A 25,255-nucleotide genomic window follows, 5' to 3' on the forward strand; every position below is an offset into this window, starting at 1 on the left:
AGGGAGCACTAGGTTTTTCCTTGAGGCAGATTAAGTTTCTGTCTTCTGGTGAATGCAAACAAATATATTTTAAAGAAAGCCGAAAACCTATAACCATTAACTTCCATAAAAAATACAGATACTATGAAAGTCAATGGTTACTGTTTTCCAACATTCTTTGAAATATCTTCTTTTCTGTTCAGCAGAAGAAACTCATAAAAGTTTGAAAAATGAGTTTAAAATGTGAGTGGGTGAACTGTGCCTTTAAGTTTTGATGAAGTGTGTCGAGTCGAGTGCACTATGTAGGGAGCTAAGCTTCTTTCTTCTGGTGAATGCAAACTAATAAATGTTAAAGAAAGCTGAAAGCCTGTAACCATCGACTCCCATAGTAGAAAAAACAAGTATAGAAGCTAATGGTTAAGTTTAATATGAAGGTCAATAGTAGGTTTTGATGAAAGGTGTTGTTGAGTGCACTATATAGGGAGCTTTCACACACACATGGTGTTTCCTCGAGGCCGATTAAGCGTCTTTCCTCTGGTAAATGCAGAACAAATATATTTTAAAGAAAGCTGAAAACCTGTAACCATTAACTTCCATAGTAGGAAAAAAACACATTCTTCAAACTATCTTCTTTTGTGTTCAACTGAAGAAAGAAACTCAAGACGGTTTGAAAAGTGAGTTTAGAGTGAGTGAATTATGACAGATTTCTTATTTTCGAGTGAACTGTCCCTTTAAGGTTTGATGAAATGTGCTGTCGAGTGCACTAAATAGGGAGCAAAGCTTCTTTCTTCTGGTGAATGCAAACTAATATATATTAAAGAAAGCTGAAATCCTGTAACCATTCACCTCCATAGTAGGAAAACAAATATACAAACCTTAAAGCAGGCATGACCAACCCTGTTCCTGGAGATCGACCTTCCTGCAGATTTCAGTTGCAACCCATATCAAACACACCTGCCTGTGATTATCAAGGTCTGTTCAGGTCTGTTCATTAATTGGTTCAGGTGTGTTTGATCAGGGTTGGAGCTGAACTTTGCAGGAAGGTCGATCTCCAGGAACAGGGTTGAGCACCACTGCCTTAAAGGCATAGTTCGACCAAAAATGACAATTCTGTCATCATTTACTCACCCTTTAAACTCACTTTTAAACCCTTCTTCAGAGTCTTTCTTCGGCTAAACACAAAAGAAGATATTTTGAAGAATGTTGGGACTTCCATAGTATCTGCTTTTTATCTACTATGGAAGTTACACACACACATGGTGTTTCCTTGAGACTGATTAAGCTTCTTTCCTCCGGTTAATGCAAACAAATAATTTTTAAAGAAAGCTGAAAACCTGTAACCATTAACTTCCCTAGGAGAAAAAAGCAGATACTATGGAAGTCAATGGTTACAGATTTTATGTTCAACGAAGAAAGACACTGAAGAAGGTTTGAAAAGTGAGTTCAAAGGGTGATTAGGTGAAGAATTGTCATTTTTGGGTGAACTGTCCCTTTAAGGTTTGGTGAAATGTGTTGTCGAGTGCACTATATAGGGAGCTAAGCTTCTTTCTTCTGGTAAATGCAAACGAATATATATAAAAGAAAGCTGAAATCCTGTAACCATCGACTCCCATAGTAGGAAAAACAAATATCCAATGTTTAAGTTCAATATGGAGGTCAATAGTAAGTTTTGATGAAAGGTGTTGTTGAGTGCACTATATAGGGAGCTTTCACACACACATGCTGTTTCCTCGAGGCCGATTAAGCGTCTTTCCTCTGGTAAATGCAGAACAAATATATTTTAAAGAAAGCTGAAAACCTGTAACCATTAACTTCCATAGTAGGAAAAAAAACAGATACTATGAAAGTCAATGTTTACAGATTTCCAACATTCTTCAAACTATCTTCTTTGTGTTGAAACTGAAGAAAAAAACTCAAGAAGGTTTGAAAAGTGAGTTAAAAGAGTGAGTGAATTATGACAGAATTGTCATTTTTGGGTGAACTGTCTCTTTAAGTTTTGGTGAAATGTGTTGTCGAGTGCACTATATAGGGAGCTAAGCTTCTTTCTTCTGGTAAATGCAAATGAATCTATTTTAAAGAAAGCTGAAATCCTGTAACCATCGACTCCCATAGTAGGAAAAACAAATATCCAATGTTTAAGTTCAATATGGAGGTCAATGGTAAGTTTTGATGAAAGGTGTTGTTGAGTGCACTATATAGGGAGCTTTCACACACACATGCTGTTTCCTACAGTACAGTGAACTTTTGTCTTCATTTCATAAACGTGTAGAAACCCCGAGATCAGCCCTACAGCTGGCTCTAATTAGCGCAGGCATCCAGTCTTAAACACTGGGAAAATACTATGTCTCTCGTTCTGTCTCCTCAGCTGAGAGGGAGCGAGGGGATGCGGTCTCTCCCTCTCTGATGCCAGAATGAGAACGTACACTCGCGGGGCACCAACAGTGTTCTTCATAAGTGCACTGTGGGTTCTGGTTGCCCCCGGTCCGGCTGCGGTGGACCCCACTGGAGGAGTGGCGTTTTTAGGAGGGAACTACGAGGGAACGCATCCCATGCTGTACTTCGGCCTGGCGGAGGTGGAGGAGCTCCAGCGGGCCGCCGTTGGGACGCACAAGGCATTAGCTCGACAGATCCGGGAGGCTGGGGAGGCCATCCTGGAGCGTCCCGAGGAGTATCTGCCCCCCTGGAGCCCTGCCGAGTTTAGTGCCCGCTGGAATGAGGTGTACGGGAACAACCTGGGCTTGCTCTCCATGTTCTGCATGCTGTACCCGCACCGCGCTGGGGCTCTGGATGTAGCCAAGGAATACATGGAGCGCATGGCCGCACAGCCCAACTGGTAAAATAGCGTGTGCATGTGCCTGTGCGTGTGTGTGTGCGTGTGTATGTGATATATTGTGCTGCTTATAGTCATGTTAGCATTCATGTTTTTGAAAATCTCTGCCTTCCCTACTTTAGTTTAGTTTTAGTTTAAAATTTGGTTTAAGTTTAAAGTTTTGTTTTAGTTCATTTCAGTTTAGTTTTGTTTTAGTTTAGTTTAGTTTTTTTTTAGGTTAAGTTTAAGTTTAAGTTTAGGGTTTAGTTTTAATTTAGTTTTTAGTTTAGAATATTTTTTGTTTAGTTTAAGTTTAAGGTTTGGTTTAGGGTTTGGTTTAGGTTTAGTTTAGGCTATTTTAATGTTGTAGTTGTAAGTTTGTTTAGTTAAAGTTTAAGGTTTAAGTTGAATGTTTAGTTTAAGTTTAGTTTAGGTTTAGTTTAGTTGGGGTTATTTTAGTTTAGTTTAAGTTAAAGGTTTTGTTTTGTTGAAGTTTAAGGTTTAGTTTAAGATTAATGTTTAATTTAAGGATTAGGTTTAGTTTAGGTTATTTTAGTTTAGTTTAAGTTGAAGGTTTAGTTTAGGGTTTAGTTTTAGTTTAGGTTTTGTTTTAGTTAGTTTCAGTTTAGTTTTGTTTTAGTTTAGGTTTTGTTTAGTTTAAGGCTTAGGTTTAGTTTAGGTTATTTTAGTTTAGTATAAGTTGAAGGTTTTGTTTAGTTAAAGTTTAAGGTTTAGTTTAAGTTTTAAGTTTAGTTTAAGGTTTCGTTTTAGTTTAGTTTAGTTTAGTTTAGGTTATTTTAGTTTAGTTTAAGTTAAAGTATTTTAGTTTAAGTTTAAGGTTTAGTTTAGGTTATTTTAGTTTAGGTTGAAGGTTTAGTTTAAGTTTAAGGTTTAGTTTTAGTTTACTTGTAAGGTGTAGTTTTAGTTTAGGTTTAGTTTAAGTTTTAAGTTTAGTTTAAGGTTTAGGTTTACATTTAAGGTTTTGTTTGGTTTTAGTTTAGTTTTAAGTATAGGGTATTTTAGTTTAGTTTAATTTTAGTTTAGTTTAAGGTTTAGTTTTAGTTTATTTTAGGTCATTTTTGTTTAGTTTAAGTTGAATGTTTTGTTTAGTTAAAGTGTAAGGTTTTGTTTAAGGTTTAGGTTTAGTTTAGGTTATTTTAGTTAAAGTTTGGTTTGTTTAGTTTAGGGTTTAGTTTATTGTTAAATTTTAGTTTATTTTAGTTTCAAATTAGTTTGAGGTTTAGTTTAAGTTTAAGGTTTAGCTTTAGTTTTGGTTTATTTTAGTTTAGGTTATTTTAGTTTAGTTTAAGTTTAGTTTTGTTTAGTTTGGTGTAAGTTTATAGTTTAGTTTTAGTTCATTTGTAAGGTGAAGTTTAGGTTTATTTTAAGTTTTAAGTTTAGTTTAAGGATTAGTTTACATTTAAAAATTAGTTTTAGTTTAGTTTTAGTCTAGTTTAGTTTTCGTTTAATTTAAGGTTTAGTTTACATTTAAGGGTTAGTTTTAGTTTAGTTTAAGTTTAAGATTTAGTTTTAGTTTATTTGTAAGGCATAGTTTTAGTTTAGGTTTGGTTTAGTTTAAGGTTTAGGTTTAGTTTAGTTGTGTGGGCTTGGCAACCTCCTGTAAGACACCCTTTCTCTTATCCATATGCACCAGAATTTTCCCTATCAACATCTTGCAGTTCTTCAGCCGCCTTTCAACTTTCAACTCATGGCAAAGATATGCATCTGTGAATACTGTAACACTACCCCTCATCTTTTTCCATATTCCACATTCCTGTTCAGTTTCTCTGAAATGTTGACCTGTTTCTGATACTGTTACCATGAAACTCTTGAATGCTTTGACTGACAGTTAGACCTGCCTTTGATGTGTCTAAACTTGTATCTGATGCTTCTTACACTCTTACCTTTACCTCTGATAATTCTTGCTCTGTCACTGCATTATTAAGGTCAGTTGCTTCCCATGGTATTCCCACAAATTATGGTTTGGTATAAAACTGTCAGGAATGCATTTAAGAGCACTTGTAGTTTGACTTAAAACAATGTCAATATGCAGAGCATGTGAAGAAGCTAAAATAAACCTCCAGCAAAGAGTAAACTTACATATAGCGATATAAAACTCCATAATAAGTTATAATGGCATGCTACAGATGCCCATTTTTGAGTGTGTCCTGAAATACAAATGAGCTGTCTTCTTTCCAGAAGGTGATTTTATCTTGTCTGTCAACCTTGCATGAAAATTGGAGTTCTTAATCATCACAACAATCATGTTTACCATCAGAGGCAGGATATATGCACACACTGCTGACACACAACTGTGTTTACACCCCTTATAGAAGGGACTTTTGCATAATAGGTTAATACCCTGTATTTCAGGGAACCAAGATCAGCCCGTGGAGTACTCGTATGTCTTGAAGATTTAGATATGCGTTAGAGTGGTTTTTAGAAATGTGAGTTCACCTTTATGTGTGTGCAGCTTTTAAACATGCGTCATTTGTATTGTATAGTTCACACAGTGCAGGTTTTTCCTCAGTGTGTTCAGATGTGGTCTTTCCTTCTGCCGCTGGTTTGTGTTTAAGCTGCTTGTGGATGGCTGGGGTTAACTGCTGCGGTTCTGCACTCTCATTTACACCGCCGCCAGCATGTAGTGGCCAACCGGGACAAACCTCCAACTTCTGCAGCTCGTAATATATTGCTGCTATTACACACACTGCAGATTATAGGTATATAGCTCAGATATACGGCATCCACTGCTCTTTCGAAGCTTGAAAATGAACATGTATGACATATTATGTATTCCTACTACTGCAGCTACTACTAGGAAACATGGTACTTGAAGGCCATGCATTTATTTGCGGCATTTCTCCCTCAATTTTTGTCTTAAAGGGGACCTATTATGGTAAAATCACTTGTATAAGGGGTTTTGGTTATAGTATTGATAATATCGAAACTGAAATGATACGATAAAACGATACAATCTTGATTTTGGTTATAGTATCTATAAATATCGAAACTGAAACAATACAATAAAACGATACAATCTTGATTTTGTTTATAGTATTAATAATATTGAAACTGAAATGATACGATAAAGTGATACAATCTTGAATTTGGTTATAGTATCTATAAATATCGAAACTGAAATGATACGATAAAACGATACAATCTTGATTTTGGTTATAGTATCTATAAATATTGAAACTGAAATGATACGATAAAACAATACAATCTTGATTTTGTTTATAGTATTAATAATATTGAAACTGAAATGATACGATAAAGTGATACAATCTTGAATTTGGTTATAGTATCTATAAATATCGAAACTGAAATGATACGATAAAGTGATGCAATCTTGATTTTGGTTATAGTATCGATAAATATTGAAACTGAAATTATATGGTAAAACGATACAATCTTGATTTTGTTTATATTATTGATAAATATCGAAAAGTAAATAATACAATAAAACGATACAATCTTAATTTTGGTTATAGCATTGATAATATCGAAACTGAAATGATACGATAAAACGATACAATCTTGATTTTGGTTATAGTATCTATAAATATCGAAACTGAAACGATACGATAAAACAATACAATCTTGATTTTGTTTATAGTATTAATAATATTGAAACTGAAATGATACGATAAAGCGATACAATCTTGATTTTGGTTATAGTATCTATAAATATCGAAACTGAAATGATACTCACAGTGTGTGAATATAATCAGCGTCTAATGGTAACAATTAATTAATTGTATTTTCTATTCTTCTAGTAATTAGGCTTAGGGTTAAACGTGCTGAAACGCGTTGTCAATTATTTCTACAAACTTCTAATTTCTAATATTATAAGCACTGCAGTTGCTCTCATAAGATCTCTTTCTGAAATAATCATCTGTCTGATGTGTCTCAGATGTGTAAAGATGGCTGTTTTTGTTTCAGGATGGTGAAAGATGCTCCATGGGATGAGGTCCCAATAGCTCACTCTCTGGTCGGCTTTGCTACGGCGTTCGACTTCTTATACGAGTACCTCAGTAAAGGCCAGCAGGAGCGTTTCATCCAGGTGATTGGGAACGCCTCACGCTACATGTATGAGAAGTCTTACCACCGCGGCTGGGGTTTCCAGTACCTGCACAACCATCAGCCCACCAACTGCGTCGCTCTTTTAACTGGCAGCCTAGTGGTCATGAACCAAGGTGAGTCTTGCTTCTCCTTAGTGTGTGTGTGTGTGTGTGTGTGTGTAGACAGTTTGAATTTATATGGATGCATTTATGTGCGACGTTCTGCTCTGTAAAAAATGCAGGGTTCCCACAATTCCTTTATGTTGTCCCAACACAAATCTATTAAGTTAACTTAATCGTTTTTACAAATTAAGTGGATTGAACATAAAACGATTAAGTTTTCCACAAAAGTACTTGTTGTATACTTGTAGCCCCGCCCACTAGTGTCCATCTCTCCCTCATTAGCATGTGACGTTAGTCTTGTTTTTGAATCTTCCACTATGCTGACACACAGACATCTGTAGCTCCGCCCTCTTCTGAAAAGAGCACAATCTCATTTGCATTTAAAGCGACAGTCACCAAAACACCACAATTAGGAGCAAAGCCTAAAAGAGTCCGTTTCAGAGAGATAGAAAGCATTATTTGTGTGGTATTTTCAGCTGACACACACTCTAGAGACATCAGAGACTTATTTTACATCTTGTAAAAATGAGCAGAATAGCTCCCCTTTAACACCAAGTGGAACTGGAATTCCTGTTTCTTTCTCAATCTGCGGACAATCTGTTATTCCCACTTAAACTGACATATGGCTTATGGAGAAAGTTCAGTCTTCTGCCACACACACACACACACACACACACACTTTAAAGGATGGCTCTGCCCCCTCGCTCAGCATTCCTGCCTGGAATTTAAGGCTGAACAGGGTCATTCTGCAGAGCTGAACTTAAGCCTCCGTAATTATTTCTCCAGTGAAGCAGTTCTCCGCATGACTCCTGTATTCTCGAACTGATATTTTCCCCACTCTTTTGCTCTTTTGTGTTTCCCTCTCTCTGTCTCTGTCTTCATTCCTCCCCTGCAGCTATTCATAACATAATCTGTAGTTTTTGGCCCTGAAAGTGCATCTCCCTGTTCTTCTTCGCCCTTTTTGAAGCAGCTTCTCTCATATCCGTCCAAATATTTGAAGGTTCTTCTTGGCCCACTGTATTCCCGACCCAAGCACTGATCCGTTTAATAGCAGTTGAATCAGTATCAAACATCAGCGTTGATATTCAGTAAATGACGTGGCTTTGTGGGTTTTGAAATCAGCTAAACAAACACAGCCCTACCCTTACGAAAAAGTTTATTCAAGTGTACTCTCAGTCTGCTTTTAAACTACAAATAAGAACGTATACCTTCAGTGTATTTTTTATGCACTCCTATAAAATGAACTTCCTTTTTAGCTTTTAAGCTTAGTCAAGTGTGCTATTAGTATACTTCTTTCAGACTAAAAAATTAAGTATACTTTAAGTACTTCTTAGAAATTTACTTAAGTCTTTCACATGTACGATCACACCGGTGTGATCAGCCTCGGCTGGTCCCTGAAGCATACGATCACACCGGTGTGATCAGCCTCATCTGGTCCCTGAAGCGTACGATCACACCTATGTGATCAGCCTTGGTTGGTCCCTGAAGCTTACGATCACACCGGTGTGATCAGCCTCGGCTGGTCCCTGAAGCATACGATCACATGGGTGTGATCAGCCTCGGCTGGTCCCTGAAGCGTACGATCACACCGGTGTGATCAGCCTTGGTTGGTCCCTGAAGCATACAATCGTACCGGTGTGATCAGCCTCGACTGGTCCCTGAAGCATACGATCACACCTGTAAGATCAGTCTCGACTGGTCCCTGAAGCATACGATCACACCGGTGTGATCAGCCTCGTCTGGTCCCTGAAGCGTACGATCACACCTATGTGATCAGCCTTGGTTGGTCCCTGAAGCGTACGATCACACCGGTGTGATCAGCCTCGTCTGGTCCCTGAAGCGTACGATCACACCGATGTGATCAGCCTTGGTTGGTCCCTGAAGCATACGATCACACCGGTGTGATCAGCCTCGACTGGTCCCTGAAGCATACGATCACACCGGTAAGATCAGTCTCGACTGGTCCCTGAAGCATACGATCACACCGGTGTGATCAGCCTCGTCTGGTCCCTGAAGCGTACGATCACACCGATGTGATCAGCCTTGGTTGGTCCCTGAAGCATACGATCACATGGGTGTGATCAGCCTCGGCTGGTCCCTGAAGCGTACGATCACACCGGTGTGATCAGCCTTGGTTGGTCCCTGAAGCATACAATCGTACCGGTGTGATCAGCCTCGACTGGTCCCTGAAGCATACGATCACACCTGTAAGATCAGTCTCGACTGGTCCCTGAAGCATACGATCACACCGGTGTGATCAGCCTCGTCTGGTCCCTGAAGCGTACGATCACACCTATGTGATCAGCCTTGGTTGGTCCCTGAAGCGTACGATCACACCGGTGTGATCAGCCTCGTCTGGTCCCTGAAGCGTACGATCACACCGATGTGATCAGCCTTGGTTGGTCCCTGAAGCATACGATCACACCGGTGTGATCAGCCTCGACTGGTCCCTGAAGCATACGATCACACCGGTAAGATCAGTCTCGACTGGTCCCTGAAGCATACGATCACACCGGTGTGATCAGCCTCGTCTGGTCCCTGAAGCGTACGATCACACCGATGTGATCAGCCTTGGTTGGTCCCTGAAGCATACGATCACACCGGTAAGATCAGTCTCGACTGGTCCCTGAAGCATACGATCACACCGGTGTGATCAGCCTCGGCTGGTACCTGAAGCGTATGATCAGGTGTACCTAATAAAGTGGCCGGTGAGTGTAGATGTTAATACATGAAGTATACTCAAAATACACTTCTATATTACTTAAGTATACGCTACAAACTTAATGGCCTTAAAGTAGACTTTGAGAATGACTCCTTCAGATCACTTTGTTTTCAGTTTAAACTAGTTAAACATGTTTAAAACTACATTTAATGTTGTTTGAGATGTTGAATTTCATGTGCTGTCATCACATCACGAACTGTTCATTGCTGCTTTTGGCCTGAAAAGCATTTCGTAAGGGAAACCGCTATCTTGAAGCTTCTGTCCCATCATGTCCCCAAAAAAGCAAACTGTTTTCATGAACAGCTCCAAACAAAACACACCAGTCAAAGTAAGTGACATATTAAAAATGTGAAAATATTATCAGCATTCACTAACAGAGGAACCAAAGTAAACACCTTTTAGACACACTTTGTTAACCGATGATTGAAAGAGATGTAGGAGGAGGTTTAGATGGTCCGGCTATGAAAATAAAGGGCTAATTATCATAACCGTTTAACAAAGCAAACTATGTGTCTGATTTCAGGCCATTTTTCCAGCACTGGAAAGCTAATATCCACACATCTATCTGTCAAATGTAACCATAGTCTCAGCCTCAGACGTCACACCAAGCAGCGCTCACAGACATGTGGCTAAACGTCTGATAAATCTGGAAGCACTTCAGCAGATCGTTAGTCGTCCTCTGATTTAAATATACAGGATTTCTGGAAGTCGAGTGCGCAGCAAACTTAACCAGTCCGCCTGAAAACAAGTCTGAGCAGATATAAAAAAAGCTGTGATGTTTATATTCATATTAACAAATGCAAATTACATGCAGGATTCTTACAATTCTTGGTTAAAGTTTTGTGTGTTTTAGTAACAATGTCTTCTAATGAGCATTTATTAATGTGACTTAAATGCCGGATTATTACAGGTCTGCAATAATCACTGCATAAAAGCTTTAACCCGTGATGTGGACAAACATTCATGTATGCTTATACTCACTTTTTTCTAATGGCAGTGAAAAACATTCTGTCAAGATATCAAAATATTCGGTCAGTTTGGTCATAAAGATGAGGGAAAGACTTTTTCACAACCCAGGCTCATTCTGAGAACGTAGTCCCGGGGACGTTTCTGGAGACCGCGAAATACGTCCCGGGAGGTACGTATTTTTTGCAGTTTTAAATATTTTATTTCGGAGATTCAGCGCATCAGCGGCCATCAGCCTGTCATACTGAGCAGAGCAAAAACGGTTGACGTTCCGCCACAAGATGGCGACAGAGAATGCAAAATGAGTCCCGGGAGGTACGTATTTTTGCAGTTTTTGTTTTCGCGAGTCCGCGAGAGGCCGCTGTGTGCGCTTTTTCCCGCGCTGTTCTCACGTAAACCCGCTGGAGGCTGCTGTCGAACGACCTTCCGCCTGTCTGCCTGGACAACAGAATGATTGACCGTGCGACCGACCAACCCTCCTCCGTCCCTAAACCCAACCAACGACGATTCACAAAAGCCGTCCAGAAAAAGAAAAGCCCTCGTCTGATTTTTACCACGTTTTCGGATTTTGACCACATTCTCACCCTGTAACGAACTTGTTCGCTTCATTTTTTGGATTTTGTTTTTGTTTTCTTGATTTCTGGAACCGCTCTTCCCCGGACTCGAACCCAGTCGTCGTCGTGGTCAGCCCCTCTCTGCGCCTCGAGTCCGCCAGAGTACACGAAGAGCTAACCGGACAAACTGGTTGCAGCGGGAAATGCAGCTATACGTACCCCCGACTACGTATTTCGCGGCCTCCAGAAACGTCCCCGGGACTACGTTCTCAGAATGAGCCTGGGTTGCTTTTTCACTAAGGCCGCCATCATCGGTCTTACTTTTTTCCGTTTTCTGAAAGTCCTGATAACACTTTCATGGAGTTTTTCCTTTATTATTTGAGCAAATATAAATTAAAAAAAGGTATTTGTGGTGTTCTCTCATTCACTGTACTCTACATTTACCAAACTATGATGACTTCCGCTGCTGAGAAACCCAGAAATGTGAAAAGTGTCTCCCGAAATGACTCTAATGTGAATATACAATTGCAAATAGAGACATACTTAAAGGGTTAATGCACATTAAAATTCAATCAGTTGTTTACTGATCATATTTACTTTAACCCATTAAACTTTTGTTTTTGTTTATCTTCAGTGTTTTGTTGAAATATATATTTATTTAAATTTATACAACAGTTTTGTTTGGTTCTCGAATCTGATTGTCTGAGTTGTGCAATAACAGCACTCCTACAGCCTCTTCACTCTTGTGTCTTACTCCGCCCACACAGAGTGACAGCAGATCAATAAACTCACTACAGCTTGACAAATATTGCAGCTGCTGGACAATATCATGTACTTTTGAGGATTTTTAGTCAACGATGTAGTTGTTGCACTGTGCAGTTTATTTATAAGCATAGTGCCTATTTTAAATATTTATCAGTTCGGAGATTCAGCGCATCAGCGGCCATCAGCCTGTCATACTGAGCAGAGCAAAAACGGTTGACGTTCCACCACAAGATGGCGACAGAGAATGCAAAATAAGTGCTTAGAGGAGAATAACTCAGCATAAATTTCAAACTACAGCTGATCAAATCATTATAAAACAGGTAAGTGACACTCTAAGTCAATCTCTCTCTCTTTTGAATGCTGTAGTGCTGTATTTATACAACAGTATTCTGCTAGTGTTTCTTTGCTTTGGCTTTTTTTTATGGTTAATTATTGTAGTATCTTGATTGCAACAGGGAATTACTGGGAAATCTCTGTAGACTGATGGCATTTCATGCTGTTCAGCTTTATAATCTTAAAATGTGAGCTAAATCAGCTGTTTTGTCATCACTTTAGACATTACGCTAGAGAATCACTCAAACACTAGCTCTACAGTGACGTTGGTGAATGAGCAGCGGTTTCTGCTGTTCTGACGTCAATTGCAGATGTGAATGAACGGCGGAAGAAAGTAGTTCCTCATACAAAAGGGTTTTCAGACTCTCCGTGTTTGATTTTCTTTTTTATATACACGATTATACCGTCAAAATGTTGTATAAACACAATATCACATGAGTACACACATCGTCACTGGTGGGACCACTCGGCCTGCAGGCTCATGCTAATGCACACCTCCCAACAGTAACAATATACAGCCATATCGCTATATACAGTGATATTGCTCATTTAAATTATTATATTATATTTATTTTTCTTTCACACAAGGGCTGCAAACCCCAACAACGCTTTGCTTGCAGTAAATTTATATGTAGCCTATTTTAGAGCCTATTACAACAAATAAAATAAGTCTCTGATGTCCCTAGAGTGTGTATGTGATGTTTCAGAATATTCAAATTACCTCATGAATAATGTTTATATCTCTCTGAAACTGACCCTTTCAGACTTTGATCCTAATTGTGGTGTTTTGGTGACTGTCGCTTTAAATGCAAATGAGATTGTGCTCTTTTCAGAAGAGGGCGGAGCTACAGATGCCTGTGTGTCAGCATAGTGGCAGATTCAAAACAAGACTAACATCATATGCTAATGAGGGAGAGATGGTCACTAGTGGGCGGGGCTTTCCCTCTCTGATGACATCATACAAAGGGAGAATGTCAATCAAAGTGTTTCTGCAGGGTGTTTTCATCAAGTCTGATGAGAACAAATACAATTAATACATTAGTAGCTGGATAAATTCACACACTGCTGACACACAACTGTGTTTAAACCCCTTATAAAAGTGATCTTTACATAATAAGTCCCCTTTAAAACATGAGGTTGGAGCAGATTCTTCTTAAAGTGATTGCTTTGAAAATGTCTTATTGCAGAAATAGCTCATCCAGAAATAAACATTCTCCCCTAAACCAGCTCATTGAGGATCAGGTGTGTTGTGCTGTGTACACTGGTTGTATCCTGCAGTAAACCAGCAGCAAAAATAGCATGAGAAGTGAAGCGGTGCGACTCTTTAAACACACCCGTACTCAAACCATACCTTCACTGAGCTAAAAACTGGAGCGCTAATATTATAACACAAGAACATACTGTGTAGTTTGTTGTAAAAACGCAACAGAAAATGACTGCCATTGGGAAAAACCCTGTAAACGTGTAGATCATTAAAAAACAAGCAATGAAGAAATTGTCATAAAATTTTAAATCAGAATGAGGGGAGATTCTGTTCAAGGTGTTGTTGAGGATTAGTCCTGTTTGATTGTAAATTGGTGTGTGTGTGTGTGTGTGTGTGTGTGTGTGTGTGTGTACTGTCTTTGGTGGTTAACAAGGTCAGAAATTTGTATAATTACATCAGTATGTTTTAGTGTTCTCTATTAAGCTGGTTTACGTGGACGCACCTGATTTACGTGGACGCACCTGATGTCCTTGTAATTCAAAATGCTTGAAAAGTCATACTTAAAAAGATTTTTTGGTGTGTTTAGAGCTGGAAGAAAATAGGTTTTCATTATTTCCTCATTTCCACTGAGTGGTTCAGTATGGGTCAGTACGGCTCACCTTTATCAGGCTTGTGTCTCCCCTGCCAAAGGGTACCAATGGTGCCCTTTAGGTGGGCATGGTGTTCATCAGAAAGTTGCAGTTGACATGATTCTCGTTTGAGGAAACGTCAAAGTGAAGCTGTACGGGTTGTTCACGTATCATATACAATACAAAACAGATTCTTTATACACATAAATAGACCTACTTGTGTATAAATGTTCATTACTAAACCTTCCTATGAACATGATTTGATTATAACTGCAGATCAATGACAGTGCGAAAGAGAGATGTCCCCATCAGGTTTTTTGCCCTGGAGTCCGAGTCATTTGATTTTGAGTATCTGCCGATACCGAAACCCATTCTGATACTTCTATAATACATAAAGAATAAAGAAGATTGAAGAAACAGATGCAAGATGTTCCTTATTTTTATTTAATTCCCCTTATTTTAACATTCAACATCTGTGTTAACAAACAGAGCACTTCTGTGAGGGAGCTTCAACAATCAAGTAATAAATCACATCAATTCTTCACTCCTGGACTTTACTGCGACAGTAAATAAAATCTAATATAAAAACAAACAGCAGCTCAACTTCAAATACCCGGCAGGCAATCCCAAATGGACATATCTCTCAGTTTGCTGTGGCAATGTTGTCGTCATCAGCTTTATAATACCTCCAGACCGCAGACATACTCTTGCTCCCCGCTTCAAGCTACTTCCGTGTTCTACTTTGCCGGCATTTAATCAACAGCGTCTCTGCAACAAAGCGATGTCATGCCGCACGCGCTCAAGAAAGATTTCATTCTCATCACGTACATATATATTCGAGACTTGATCGGGAGGTAACATCCGATTTACCAATTACCAATTACAGAAGAACTACACACAACAGACATTTAGTCCTTATTTGGGTTCAAAAACAACACGCAACATATAGCCCACAGTCAGAGCAGAGCCCTCATCTGTGTCTGTAATCTTCAGCAGCACATGGAGCCTCTGTTAGAGAGGAACTCCCTCATTCCCAGTTCAGAATAGTCCAGAAGCTGATGAGAACAGTTCAACATGGCCGTGTGTTCATCTTTTAGGCTGCTGAAAGAATCATTTGCTCCTTTGTTATTCCCGGCTTCTCAGTTTTTTGTCTGAAAGGATGTCAGAAGCAGATCAATAATCACATTCATGTTATTATTGTGAGCTCAAGAAGTTCACTATTTCAAATAGAGATGTGCACACGAGTGATTGTGAGCTCTGTGGAGAAAGTGAAACCGCTCATGCTTTAGACGGCCTCGTGAAACAAAAACACGACACATGTTCATCAAGATGACGGTAAGGTCTGTTTGAGCTCGGGTCGACCATGGGTGGTTGTTATATGCATATATGACTACAGTGAAATGTCTCGGCTGTGTAATTAAAAATGGCACTTCCTTTGTTTTCATTCTTCTGGCTTGTGCATGTGCTAGTGACGTTTCTCTGCAAACCAATAGCGTTCAGCTGCATGTCTAGCTCCACCTTTTGGTAGCACTATTTCATTGTGATGCGTTCCCTTTAGAAAGGGGAATTGTACAGTTTGATTTTTGGTACCTTTTGACAGTGGAAACATACTTAAAGGGTACCGAACCGTACCATACTACTCCCTGAAAATGGGCCATCAGAGTGTCTTTAAAATTATTTAATAAAACATGCAACCTTTCTATTGAATCCAATTCTACTGATACTATTGATCTTAAAGCAGAAGCAAAATAATAACCCCTTTTTTGAACATTTACCGTGTTATTCAGAAACAACCTTCTTTTATTTGTAGTGTTTATTTGAAATCATTTGTACGTGCCACTTGTACTGTTTGTGTTGTATGGTTGGGATGATGGTATATAAGGGGGATTGGGGTGGGATAAAAGCAAAGCAGAGTTATTTAGGGTTAGGCGATGTCGACCAATTTGGCATCGTACGATGTCTAATGTGAAACATCGCAATGGACGATGGCATCGTCGTCGTAGGTGGCGGTGAATTAATTGTTTATGTATAATTAATTCATAAGGAATTAATTATTTGTAGCCTACAATTTCAGCTACCTGTCCCACATGGTCTTAGGTTTACCCATAACCAAATCATAAATAAATAAAGTGAAGTCACACACAAATGACCACCTGCCAATCAGTTTTTCAGCAGGACTCTGGCATGAATAGGCAGAGTGCTCTGTGTCCTTATAATGGCGTCCACACACTCGGTGGATAATAAAGGTGCACAACCAACAGGAACCAACCAACAGTATCTGAGGTTTAGCTAAAATGACTAAGTAGAAGCGTGATAATGAAAGACTAAAGCAGTGTACTGACGCTGTGACACGTTACCTGATAGATTCAACAGACCGAAGAGTCGTTAAATAGACACAAGATGAATTAAACATCACCTTTAACAACTATAGTGAGACGCCATCCAGCAGGACATCCTTGATAAACTGTCCGACGTGCACTGCTCTCTGGGGTTGGGTGCTCAAAGCAGCCGCTGACTGCTGGAGCTCAGACATGCACATACGCTTCTGCAGCGCATGACAGTGTGTGTGTGTGTGTGTGTGTGTGTGTGTGTGTGTGTGTGTGTGTGTGTGTGTGTTTTTTCAGCAGTATAGTGTGGAAGGAGATCTTCTCAGAAATGCTAGATGAAACGCCAGTGTGGATGTGGATCAATTTCCCTCTATAATGCCATTTTAAAACTAAGAGTATCAGTGTAAACGGTGTCTGAGTGTGTATTTTTCATGAGAGGGTTGCTGCTGCGACAGGGGCGGGGCGGAGGATCGCGATGCCGGCTCAGCATTGTGTTGTCTATCTGCCATTGGCGATGGATGATGGCATCGTCTATCGACCCAACCATAGTGTTATTACTTATTTTTGTATGTATATGATCTGCACAACACAATAAAATAAAATTGGCAAAACAAAATCATACTTAGAGCGATAGCTCCTGAACAAACTTAACTTGCCTGTGGATTTAATGTTGAAAATGAAAGGTTGTTGATAGACTTTGTCAGCAAAAGCGTCAGGACTACAATCGGACTACATTTGCTCATACGCCAAGAACTGTTTGACCAGGATTAAAGCTAGCAATATTGTAAATCAGGTTCAATTTCTTACACTGATTCGCTTCAGGAGACCTCAGTGTGTCATCAGCAGCCATGTCTATTGATTTAGACTCGTTTGTTAGTGTTTATTATTAATCTAAAAAACATCATCATTCACTGCCATTATATGATGCACCAAACACCACAGATTCAGCTCAGAATCTTCTTAATGTGAAGAAAATAAAAGTCTCCTACATCTTGGATGACTTAAATTAACAGGACGTTGTCATTTTTGGGTGAACTATCCCTTTAAAGGGAGATAGGGATAGATAGATTAGGGGTAAGGGTAAGGTGGGACCATATAATAAGTGTTTTTACTGTATAAAATGCATTACGCCTATGGAGAGTCCCTATAAACCACCAATACCAATGTGTGTGTGTGTGTGTGTGTGTGTTTAAAGTCTAAATTTGATCGCTGTTTGTGGGTGGACCGAATGTGTTCCAGGAAAACTGTGGTGTGACAGAATTACTCAATAAACTGATGAGCTGCGGTCTAAATATTTATGTGGTTCTTCTCATGTTGACCGCAGCATACCGGCAGTGGAGATGAGGCTGAATCTCAAAACATTTTCCCCCAAATTAAGCCTTTATGTGCATTTAAAATGAGGATTAAAGTCCCTGTGACATTAAAATAAAGATTTTTAGATGTTAGTATCTGTATCTGTTAGTCTTTATAAGCTAGTGTTCTCCAAAACAGAGGCAAGATTCACATTTTAGAAGATATAAACTTAAAAGTTTGCAGTTTGTCACTTCCACCTTAATGGATCAACAATATTTCTTTGACCTCAACTCAACTCTTTGACCTCAACTCAACTTCATTCTTATCAAATCTTCTGACCAATCAAATGCTCTCTAGTGTCTGCCAAGCCCCGCCCCCTTTCTTCACATTTGCTGTTCATTTGATGCGCTTGAGCTCGACCACTCTCACAGGCAGAGCTGTGAGAAACCAAACACTTGGCTGCTATTTTAAAAAGGGAGGAGCTACTACTGTATATGCCCCACCCTTTATGTTTCAGTTGAGTTTACATCACACATCGAATTAAAAAAATGCACGTTACAAAGCTTTTCACAGAGCCTTTAATACCAAGAGTTTATCTCAAATGCTCAAATGCAAAGAGTCCTAGTGTATTCAATACAACTGCACAATTCATCATGCATGCCATCAAACGCCACTTAATGAGGTCTAAGGGATGTGGTTTCTGCATGATTTATCTCTGCTGAGCTGAACTGACTCTAACAGTTAAGATCTGTTGTTTTTGCTGACACAAGCCCATCTAAAAGCACACAAGAGGACTGACTCCAGGGTTATTGCAGAAAGCAGCATTCTGAAATGTTGTCTAAACATGGGCGTTATTTTCTTTGCACCATTACTGGAACTAAGCCGTTTAGTCGTTTAAGAGGTTGTTGTTGTTGTGTGGACGCACAAATATATTATGGACATTTTGGGGTCCTTTTATAGTTGATGACTTTGGCAGTCTTGGGTAGAGTCTTGAGAGCAATTTTCTTCTGATGTGTATAGAGTTACTTTTGTTTCTTTATTATTCATTTATTTTCCTTCAGCTTAGTCCCTTTCTTCATTAGGGTTTCGCCACAGCTGAATGAACCGCCAACTTATCCAGCATATGTTTTCCAGCATATGCCCTTCCAGCTGCAACCCAATACTGGGAAAGTTTCTTTATTGTTCAATCAAAAATATGTAGTTTTAGGGAAAAAATTAAGTACACAGTAATTAAAACATAAATAATTACAAATAAAAACAATGTTTAATTTAAAAAAATGTCAATGATAAAATGTTTTGCACTGCAAAAATAAACTATGCAGTATGCAGTTAGCAGTTTTCATTGCGCATTCGTTCATTTTGCTCTCTGTTCTGCTGTCATTTACTGCACATCTAGAATCTGCAAGTTAAAATGGTTTGCTTGTGCGTTGAAAAGTTTTGAACAGATGCATGCTGGGGTTAATTTTGTGTCTTTAATATTCAAACAACCATGAAGTATTTGACCAAAATAAAAATTCAAATGAAAAGAAAAATTAATTAATATTCGCACTGGGCAGCACAATCGCCTCACAGCAAAGAAAGTCGCTGGTTCGAGCCTCGGCTGGGTCAGTTGGTGTTTCTGTGTGGAGTTTGCATGTTCTCTCCGTGTTGTTGTGGGTTTCCTCCGTGTGCTCCGGTTTCCCACACAAGTCCAAACACATGTGGTACAGGGGAATTGGGTAAGCTAAATTTGAGCTGGCATGTTCCCCATGTTACAGGTAAATGAGCAACTAATGCATGGCACATATAATAACAGTTTCTCTTGTTGTACTGTGTGCTTTATATTTCAGGATACCTGCAGGAAGCATACCTCTGGACAAAACAGGCGATTGCCATCATGGAGAAATCTATGGTGCTTCTCCAGGATGTGACCGATGGCTCTCTGTATGAGGGTGTCGCGTATGGAACTTACACCACTCGTTCACTCTTTCAGTACATGTATCTGGTGCAGAGACATTTTGACATCGGCCACTTCAGTCATCCCTGGCTGCAAAAACACTTTGCATTTCTCTACAGGACACTTTTGCCTGGTAAGGTTCTTTTCTACCTAGTTTATGGTATAATTCAAGCCTAGATTTTTTCTTATGTATTTTTTAGTTTTGTCATCATTTTAGTAGCAGACACTGTAGCATTTCACTGTCAGAAAGGTCTCTGTTATGTTTGTATTTCTGCCAGTGTTGTGAGCATTTGTTTCTCTGTGGAAACTACGACAAACTAGTGAAAAAGTAAGCTCAGACTCTCTTTAGTTTTCCCCTAAAGACCGTAATTACTTTCGTCCTTTTGGGGGTGCTTTCACACCTTCCTCATTTAGTTCGGTTTAAAACGTTCCAGAGTTCATTTGGCTTTTTGGTCTAGTCCTTTAGTGAAAGCAGCAATCACACTTGGGTGTACACCAAAAGTGGACCAAACAAGAGTACAGAGACCTGCTCAAAGAAGTGGTCACACTATGCTTTCAAACAAACCCTGGAGCTTTTGTTCGTGGTGAGAACATGAGCTGACTGTGAACCAATTTGCATGCAAAAATGGAAAAGACACTACCACAATTAGGCAAGGACAAATGTGGAGTTGTGAAAAGGTCCATACTACCTTTTGGCTCTTCCTGTGCTATTTGTTTTATTGCGCACGTGCTCTCGATGGGTTAATTCTGACCAATCAAAATGCAGTTCAGGAAATTCGTCTGGGTAATGACCGATGTGGTACCATGACTGCTTTTTGCTTCGTTTCAGCTGTTTTGGCTCAGAGCAGTCAGTCTGGTGTGAAACATGCGACATTATATAATTTTTAACCTTGCTCTGGACCAGAGGAAACCTACAACCCCAAATCAGAAAAGTTGTGACAGTATCGAAAAGAAAGTAGTGATTTCCAAATGTACTTTGACTTGTATTCATTGCAGACGATATGAAAACTGGTAAACTTAATTTTATTTGTAAATCTCCATCCTTTCCTGTCATTCAGACCTGCAACACATGCCAGAAACAGTCGTGACAGGAGCAGTTTAGGGCTAGTGGTCCGGTAAACTGGTGAAATAATGATGTGATTTGAAACAGGTGATGTCGACAGGTGATTGTAATTATGATTCGGTACAAAAGCAGCGTCCAAGAAAGGTCTAGTCCTTTAGGAGCAGAGATGGGCCGAGGATCGTCAGTTTGACCAAGAAACACATGAGAAAATTATTGAAATGTTAAAAACCAATGTTCATCAGAGAAAGAGAGGAAGACATGTGGATATTTCACCTTCCACAGTGCAGAACATCATTAAAAAGGAATCTGGAGGAGTTTCAGTGTGTAAAGGACAAGAGCGCAAGCCTGAGCTGAACAACCGTGATCTCTGATCCCTCAGGGGGCGCTGCATCAAGAATCCTCATTCATCTATAAGCCAGATCAGCACATGGGCTCAGGACTACTGCGGCAAACCTTTGTCAAGCACCACAATATTTAGTTACATCCATAAACTCCAGTGAAAACTGTACTGTGCCAAAAGGAAGCCCTATGTTAACAGTGTTCAGAAGCGGTGTCGACTTCTCTGGGCTCGGAGGCATCTGGGATGGACCATCACACAGTGGAAACATATACTGTGGTCAGATGACTCAGTATGAGGGACGCTCATGCACATTTCAACAAGACAATGCCAAACCACATTCTGCAAACATTACAAAGTCCTGTTTGCTGTATTGTCTGCGATGAAATACAAGTCACAAATTTAAAAATCACTGCTTTCTTTTTTTTGTTTGTGCTTTTCATAGAAATCATTCTGATTTGGGGTTGTGTGAGAGCACCGTTACAGACAAGTGCTTCATTCTGGATGAATAATTTCTGATGGTTGCTGCAGCAAGTGTAAAATCCCTTTTCACTATAAACTGCTGTTCTTCCTTAAACCAAAGTGTTGACTTTTTTGATAACCTCTTTTGACTTAATGTATTAATTTGTTTGTTTGTTTGCTCCTTTAGGTTTTCAGAGAACTGTTGCAATTGCAGATTCCAACTATAACTGGTTTTATGGCCCAGAGAGTCAGTTGGTCTTCTTGGATCGGTACGTAATGCGAAATGGCAGCGGGAACTGGTTGGCTGAGGTAATCAGACAGAATCGGGTTCTGGAGGGCCCGGGACAGGCAGGCAGGGGTCAGCGCTGGTGCACACTGCACACGGAGTTCCTCTGGTAAGATCTGTGCTCCTAAACACGGAGTGTCTTGATGATTTTGCTCAGTTAGGGATATCTGCCTTGCTCAACACACCTCATTTGAGTATAAAACGTAAGAACAGTAGTGTGTATTCACTCCCAATTTTACAGGTATGATGCCAGTCTGCAGCCTACCCCACCTCCTGATTATGGTACATCCCACCTTCATCACTTTGAAGACTGGGGAGTGGTGACATATGGAAGTGCCCTACCTGCTGGGGAAAACCACACATTTCTCTCCTTTAAATCCGGAAAGCTTGGTGGACGTGCTATATTCGACATTGTTCACCAAAACAAATACAAAGATTGGATCAAAGGGTGGCGGAACTTTAATGCAGGCCATGAGCACCCAGATCAGAACTCCTTTACCTTTGCTCCCAATGGAGTCCCTTTTATCACAGAGGCATTATATGGACCTAAATACACCTCTCTTAATAATGCTGTCATGTTCGGGCCTGCTGTGTCCGAGAGCTGCTTTGCACCATGGGAAGGCCAAGTTACAGAGGCTTGCAACTCTAAATGGCTTAAGTATAAACACGGTCAAGCAGCAGACTGCCACGGTCAGGTGGAGGCGGCACTGGAGCGGCAGGGCATGGTGTTCATTCGTGGAGAGGGTCAAGCAGCATACAACCCCGAGCTGAAGATCAAGAACTTTCAGAGGAACTTGCTCCTGATTCATCCTCAGCTGCTGCTAATGGTAGACCACGTTGAGCTGCATTCGGGCAGCCTAACGCGCAGCATGAGTGCCTTCTTCCACAACACAGACCTGCCTTTCCAGAAAACCCAAATTGATGGAGTTCACGGTGCCCTGATTAGACATGGAAATGAAACATCTAAGATGTTCTGGTTGGACGATACAGGCAGTAGTGAAAAAGCAGTTGTGGGATATAGGAGCTACCCCCGTGGATACCCATATAATGGTTCCAACTATGTGAATGTCACTATGCCTCTGAGGTACCCAACAAGCAGATTAGCCTACATCTTCTTTGGATCAGGAGTGGATGTGCAGAGTTTCAGCGTACATGGAGACTCGGAAAGACTGGAGATCTATCTGGCCACCAGAGATCACACCTACAACATATATCTGTTCACAGATCAGCTCCCCACCAAACCTATGGCCATGGTGTTGGTGGACCAACAGAAAGTGGTGTTTGAAAGGACAGCAGGGTACAATGAGCAGCCAATAGAGGAAGTTGAGGAATACGCTAATGTTGTAGAGGACAACCTTCAACATGTCAAACCAGTCTTTCAGCAGCTGGAAAGGCACATCCTTTCAAGGGTGCTTAACACAGACACCTTCCACAAAACTGCAGAGCGCCTCTTAAAATCCTCAGACAAGAGGAAGACCTCGGGGAATATCCAGAAGATGTTTTCCCTTTCGAAGAAGAAGGGGAAAGGAGGCAAGAAGACTAGCTTCTCTGACAGCCTCCCGGACATCTTTGGACAGATTGAGGCAAGTGAGAAGAAGGAGAGGCAGCGGACCGTGAAACGTGTCTATGAGGAGCTTCCCGAGGAGGGAGATGGGGACTCCAGGGCCTTCGTTGATTATAGTGACTTAAGAAAGGGCAGAAAAGTGGGATTTGTAAAGGGGCGGAAATTCAAGGAAGTACGTGTGGGAGCTACGGCGGAGAGTGAGGATGTGTTTAGTACGACCTCCTACATTCGCCTTTTCCTCATTTTGAACATAGCCACCTTTTTTGTCCTCCTGGCCGTGCTATTGACACGCTTCCAGAGGGCGCAGAGTTTGCACACACAGCGCTGTCTGTACTGTGTGCTCCTAATTGACAGCTTCGTCCTGCTTTGCCTGTACTCCTCCTGCTCTCAGGCACAGTGCTAACAGCCACAACACAACAGACCATACTGTAATACTGTAAAGCAGGGGTCACCAATCTCAGTCCTGGAGGGCTGGTGTCTCTACAGAGTTTAGCTTGACCTTGCCTCAACACACCTGCCTGGACGTTTCAAGTATACCTAGTAAGAGTTTTATTACCTTGTTCAAGTGTGTTTGATTAGTGTTGGAGCTAAATTCTGCAGGACACCGGCCTTTCAGAAACAAGCTTGGTGACCCCTGCTGTTGAAGAATATGCCTGTTTACAGCACATGGCTCCTTCTCGGAGACACGCTGCAGAAGTGCTTTCTTACTTAGAGTTTTGTTTCTTGTCCAGATATCTAAAGATTCTTAAACCAAGAAGCATTTTATAGACAAGCAAACTCAATTTTTTCCCAAGCAAAGTAATCCGCCAATGGGGTAAGCAAAATAATCCTGTTTTTGCTTTGAAAATATGTATTTTGCTTACCCCATTGGCAGATTATTTTGTTTGCTTTTTGCTCGTATAGAGTTTTTGTCTTGTTTCCAGTCAAAATATCTAAGTAAGGTTCTTTTTTGCAGTGCCTAGTAACATCTTGAGGGTTGAACTAACCCTCTAATGCAGGGGTCCCTAATCTCGGTCCTGGTGGGCCGGTGTCCCTGCAGGGTTTAGCTCCAACTTGCCTCAACACACCTGCCTGGGTGTTTCAAGTATACCCATTAAGACCTTGATTAGCTTGTTCAGGTGTGTTTGATTAGGGTTGGAGCTAAAATCTGTAGGACACCGGCCCTCCAGGAACAAGTTTGGTGACCTCTGCTTTTAATGTCAGCCAAACGTTATTAAATCCATTCCCAGTTCAATTCACATCTTTGCACATCTGCTAATACCATGGACTTCGGTTCTTCATAACATGTGTAAAATGTATATATGTTAAAGCAAAGTATATTTTTGAGTGTTGTTTTATACCCTTCCTAATTAAAAGGCAACTACAGAAATGTGTGTATTTTCTTACTGAAACTTTTATATTTAAATACTGAATATTTATTTTAATGTACAGACTTTAGATTGTAAAAACATTGCAGCGTCCCAAGCAGCACACTATGCACTATGTACTTATGCACTTATTCACTCAACAGCAGAGTATATGTATGTAGTGTCGTCCCAAATAAAACACTGATGACTTTTTACTAAGCAGAAAGTCAATCCGTTTCCCTGATGATGTTTAACTGTTGCCAAATTAGTGAAATAAATGACCAAAGCACCAAATATCACCTGCCATGAGCATAACCGCATTCACCATGGGGAGGCGCTATAATCACTCTCACAGGAGAATTTTGCTTTCACAATCTAAAATAAATAAAGTAACCCAACATCAGCTGAAAGCTCCAGACCTTCCAATACACAAGCAAAGCAGCAGCTGTTGAGTGCGTGAAGTGTCCAACATTACACACTTCATTTACACACA

The 25,255-nt window shown here is 40.2% G+C and overlaps 1 protein-coding gene across 1 annotated transcript in view; it reads left to right on the top strand.

The window, feature by feature from the left end:
• The window catches only part of dse (dermatan sulfate epimerase), a 28,078-nt gene extending 3,293 nt beyond the window's left edge, over nt 1-24,785 (top strand). The window contains exons 2-6 of the mRNA XM_056481318.1: nt 2,345-2,812; nt 6,734-6,987; nt 19,598-19,837; nt 21,754-21,961; nt 22,094-24,785. Of these exons, the coding sequence (XP_056337293.1) occupies nt 2,391-2,812; nt 6,734-6,987; nt 19,598-19,837; nt 21,754-21,961; nt 22,094-23,819 (2,850 nt within the window). The 5' untranslated portion in view covers nt 2,345-2,390 and the 3' untranslated portion in view covers nt 23,820-24,785. The remainder of the gene's footprint in view (nt 1-2,344; nt 2,813-6,733; nt 6,988-19,597; nt 19,838-21,753; nt 21,962-22,093) is intronic.
• The last annotated feature ends 470 nt before the right edge of the window (nt 24,786-25,255 follow it).

Source organism: Danio aesculapii, chromosome 20 (assembly GCF_903798145.1).
Source record: "Danio aesculapii chromosome 20, fDanAes4.1, whole genome shotgun sequence".
In the NCBI taxonomy this organism is placed as follows: domain Eukaryota; kingdom Metazoa; phylum Chordata; class Actinopteri; order Cypriniformes; family Danionidae; genus Danio; species Danio aesculapii.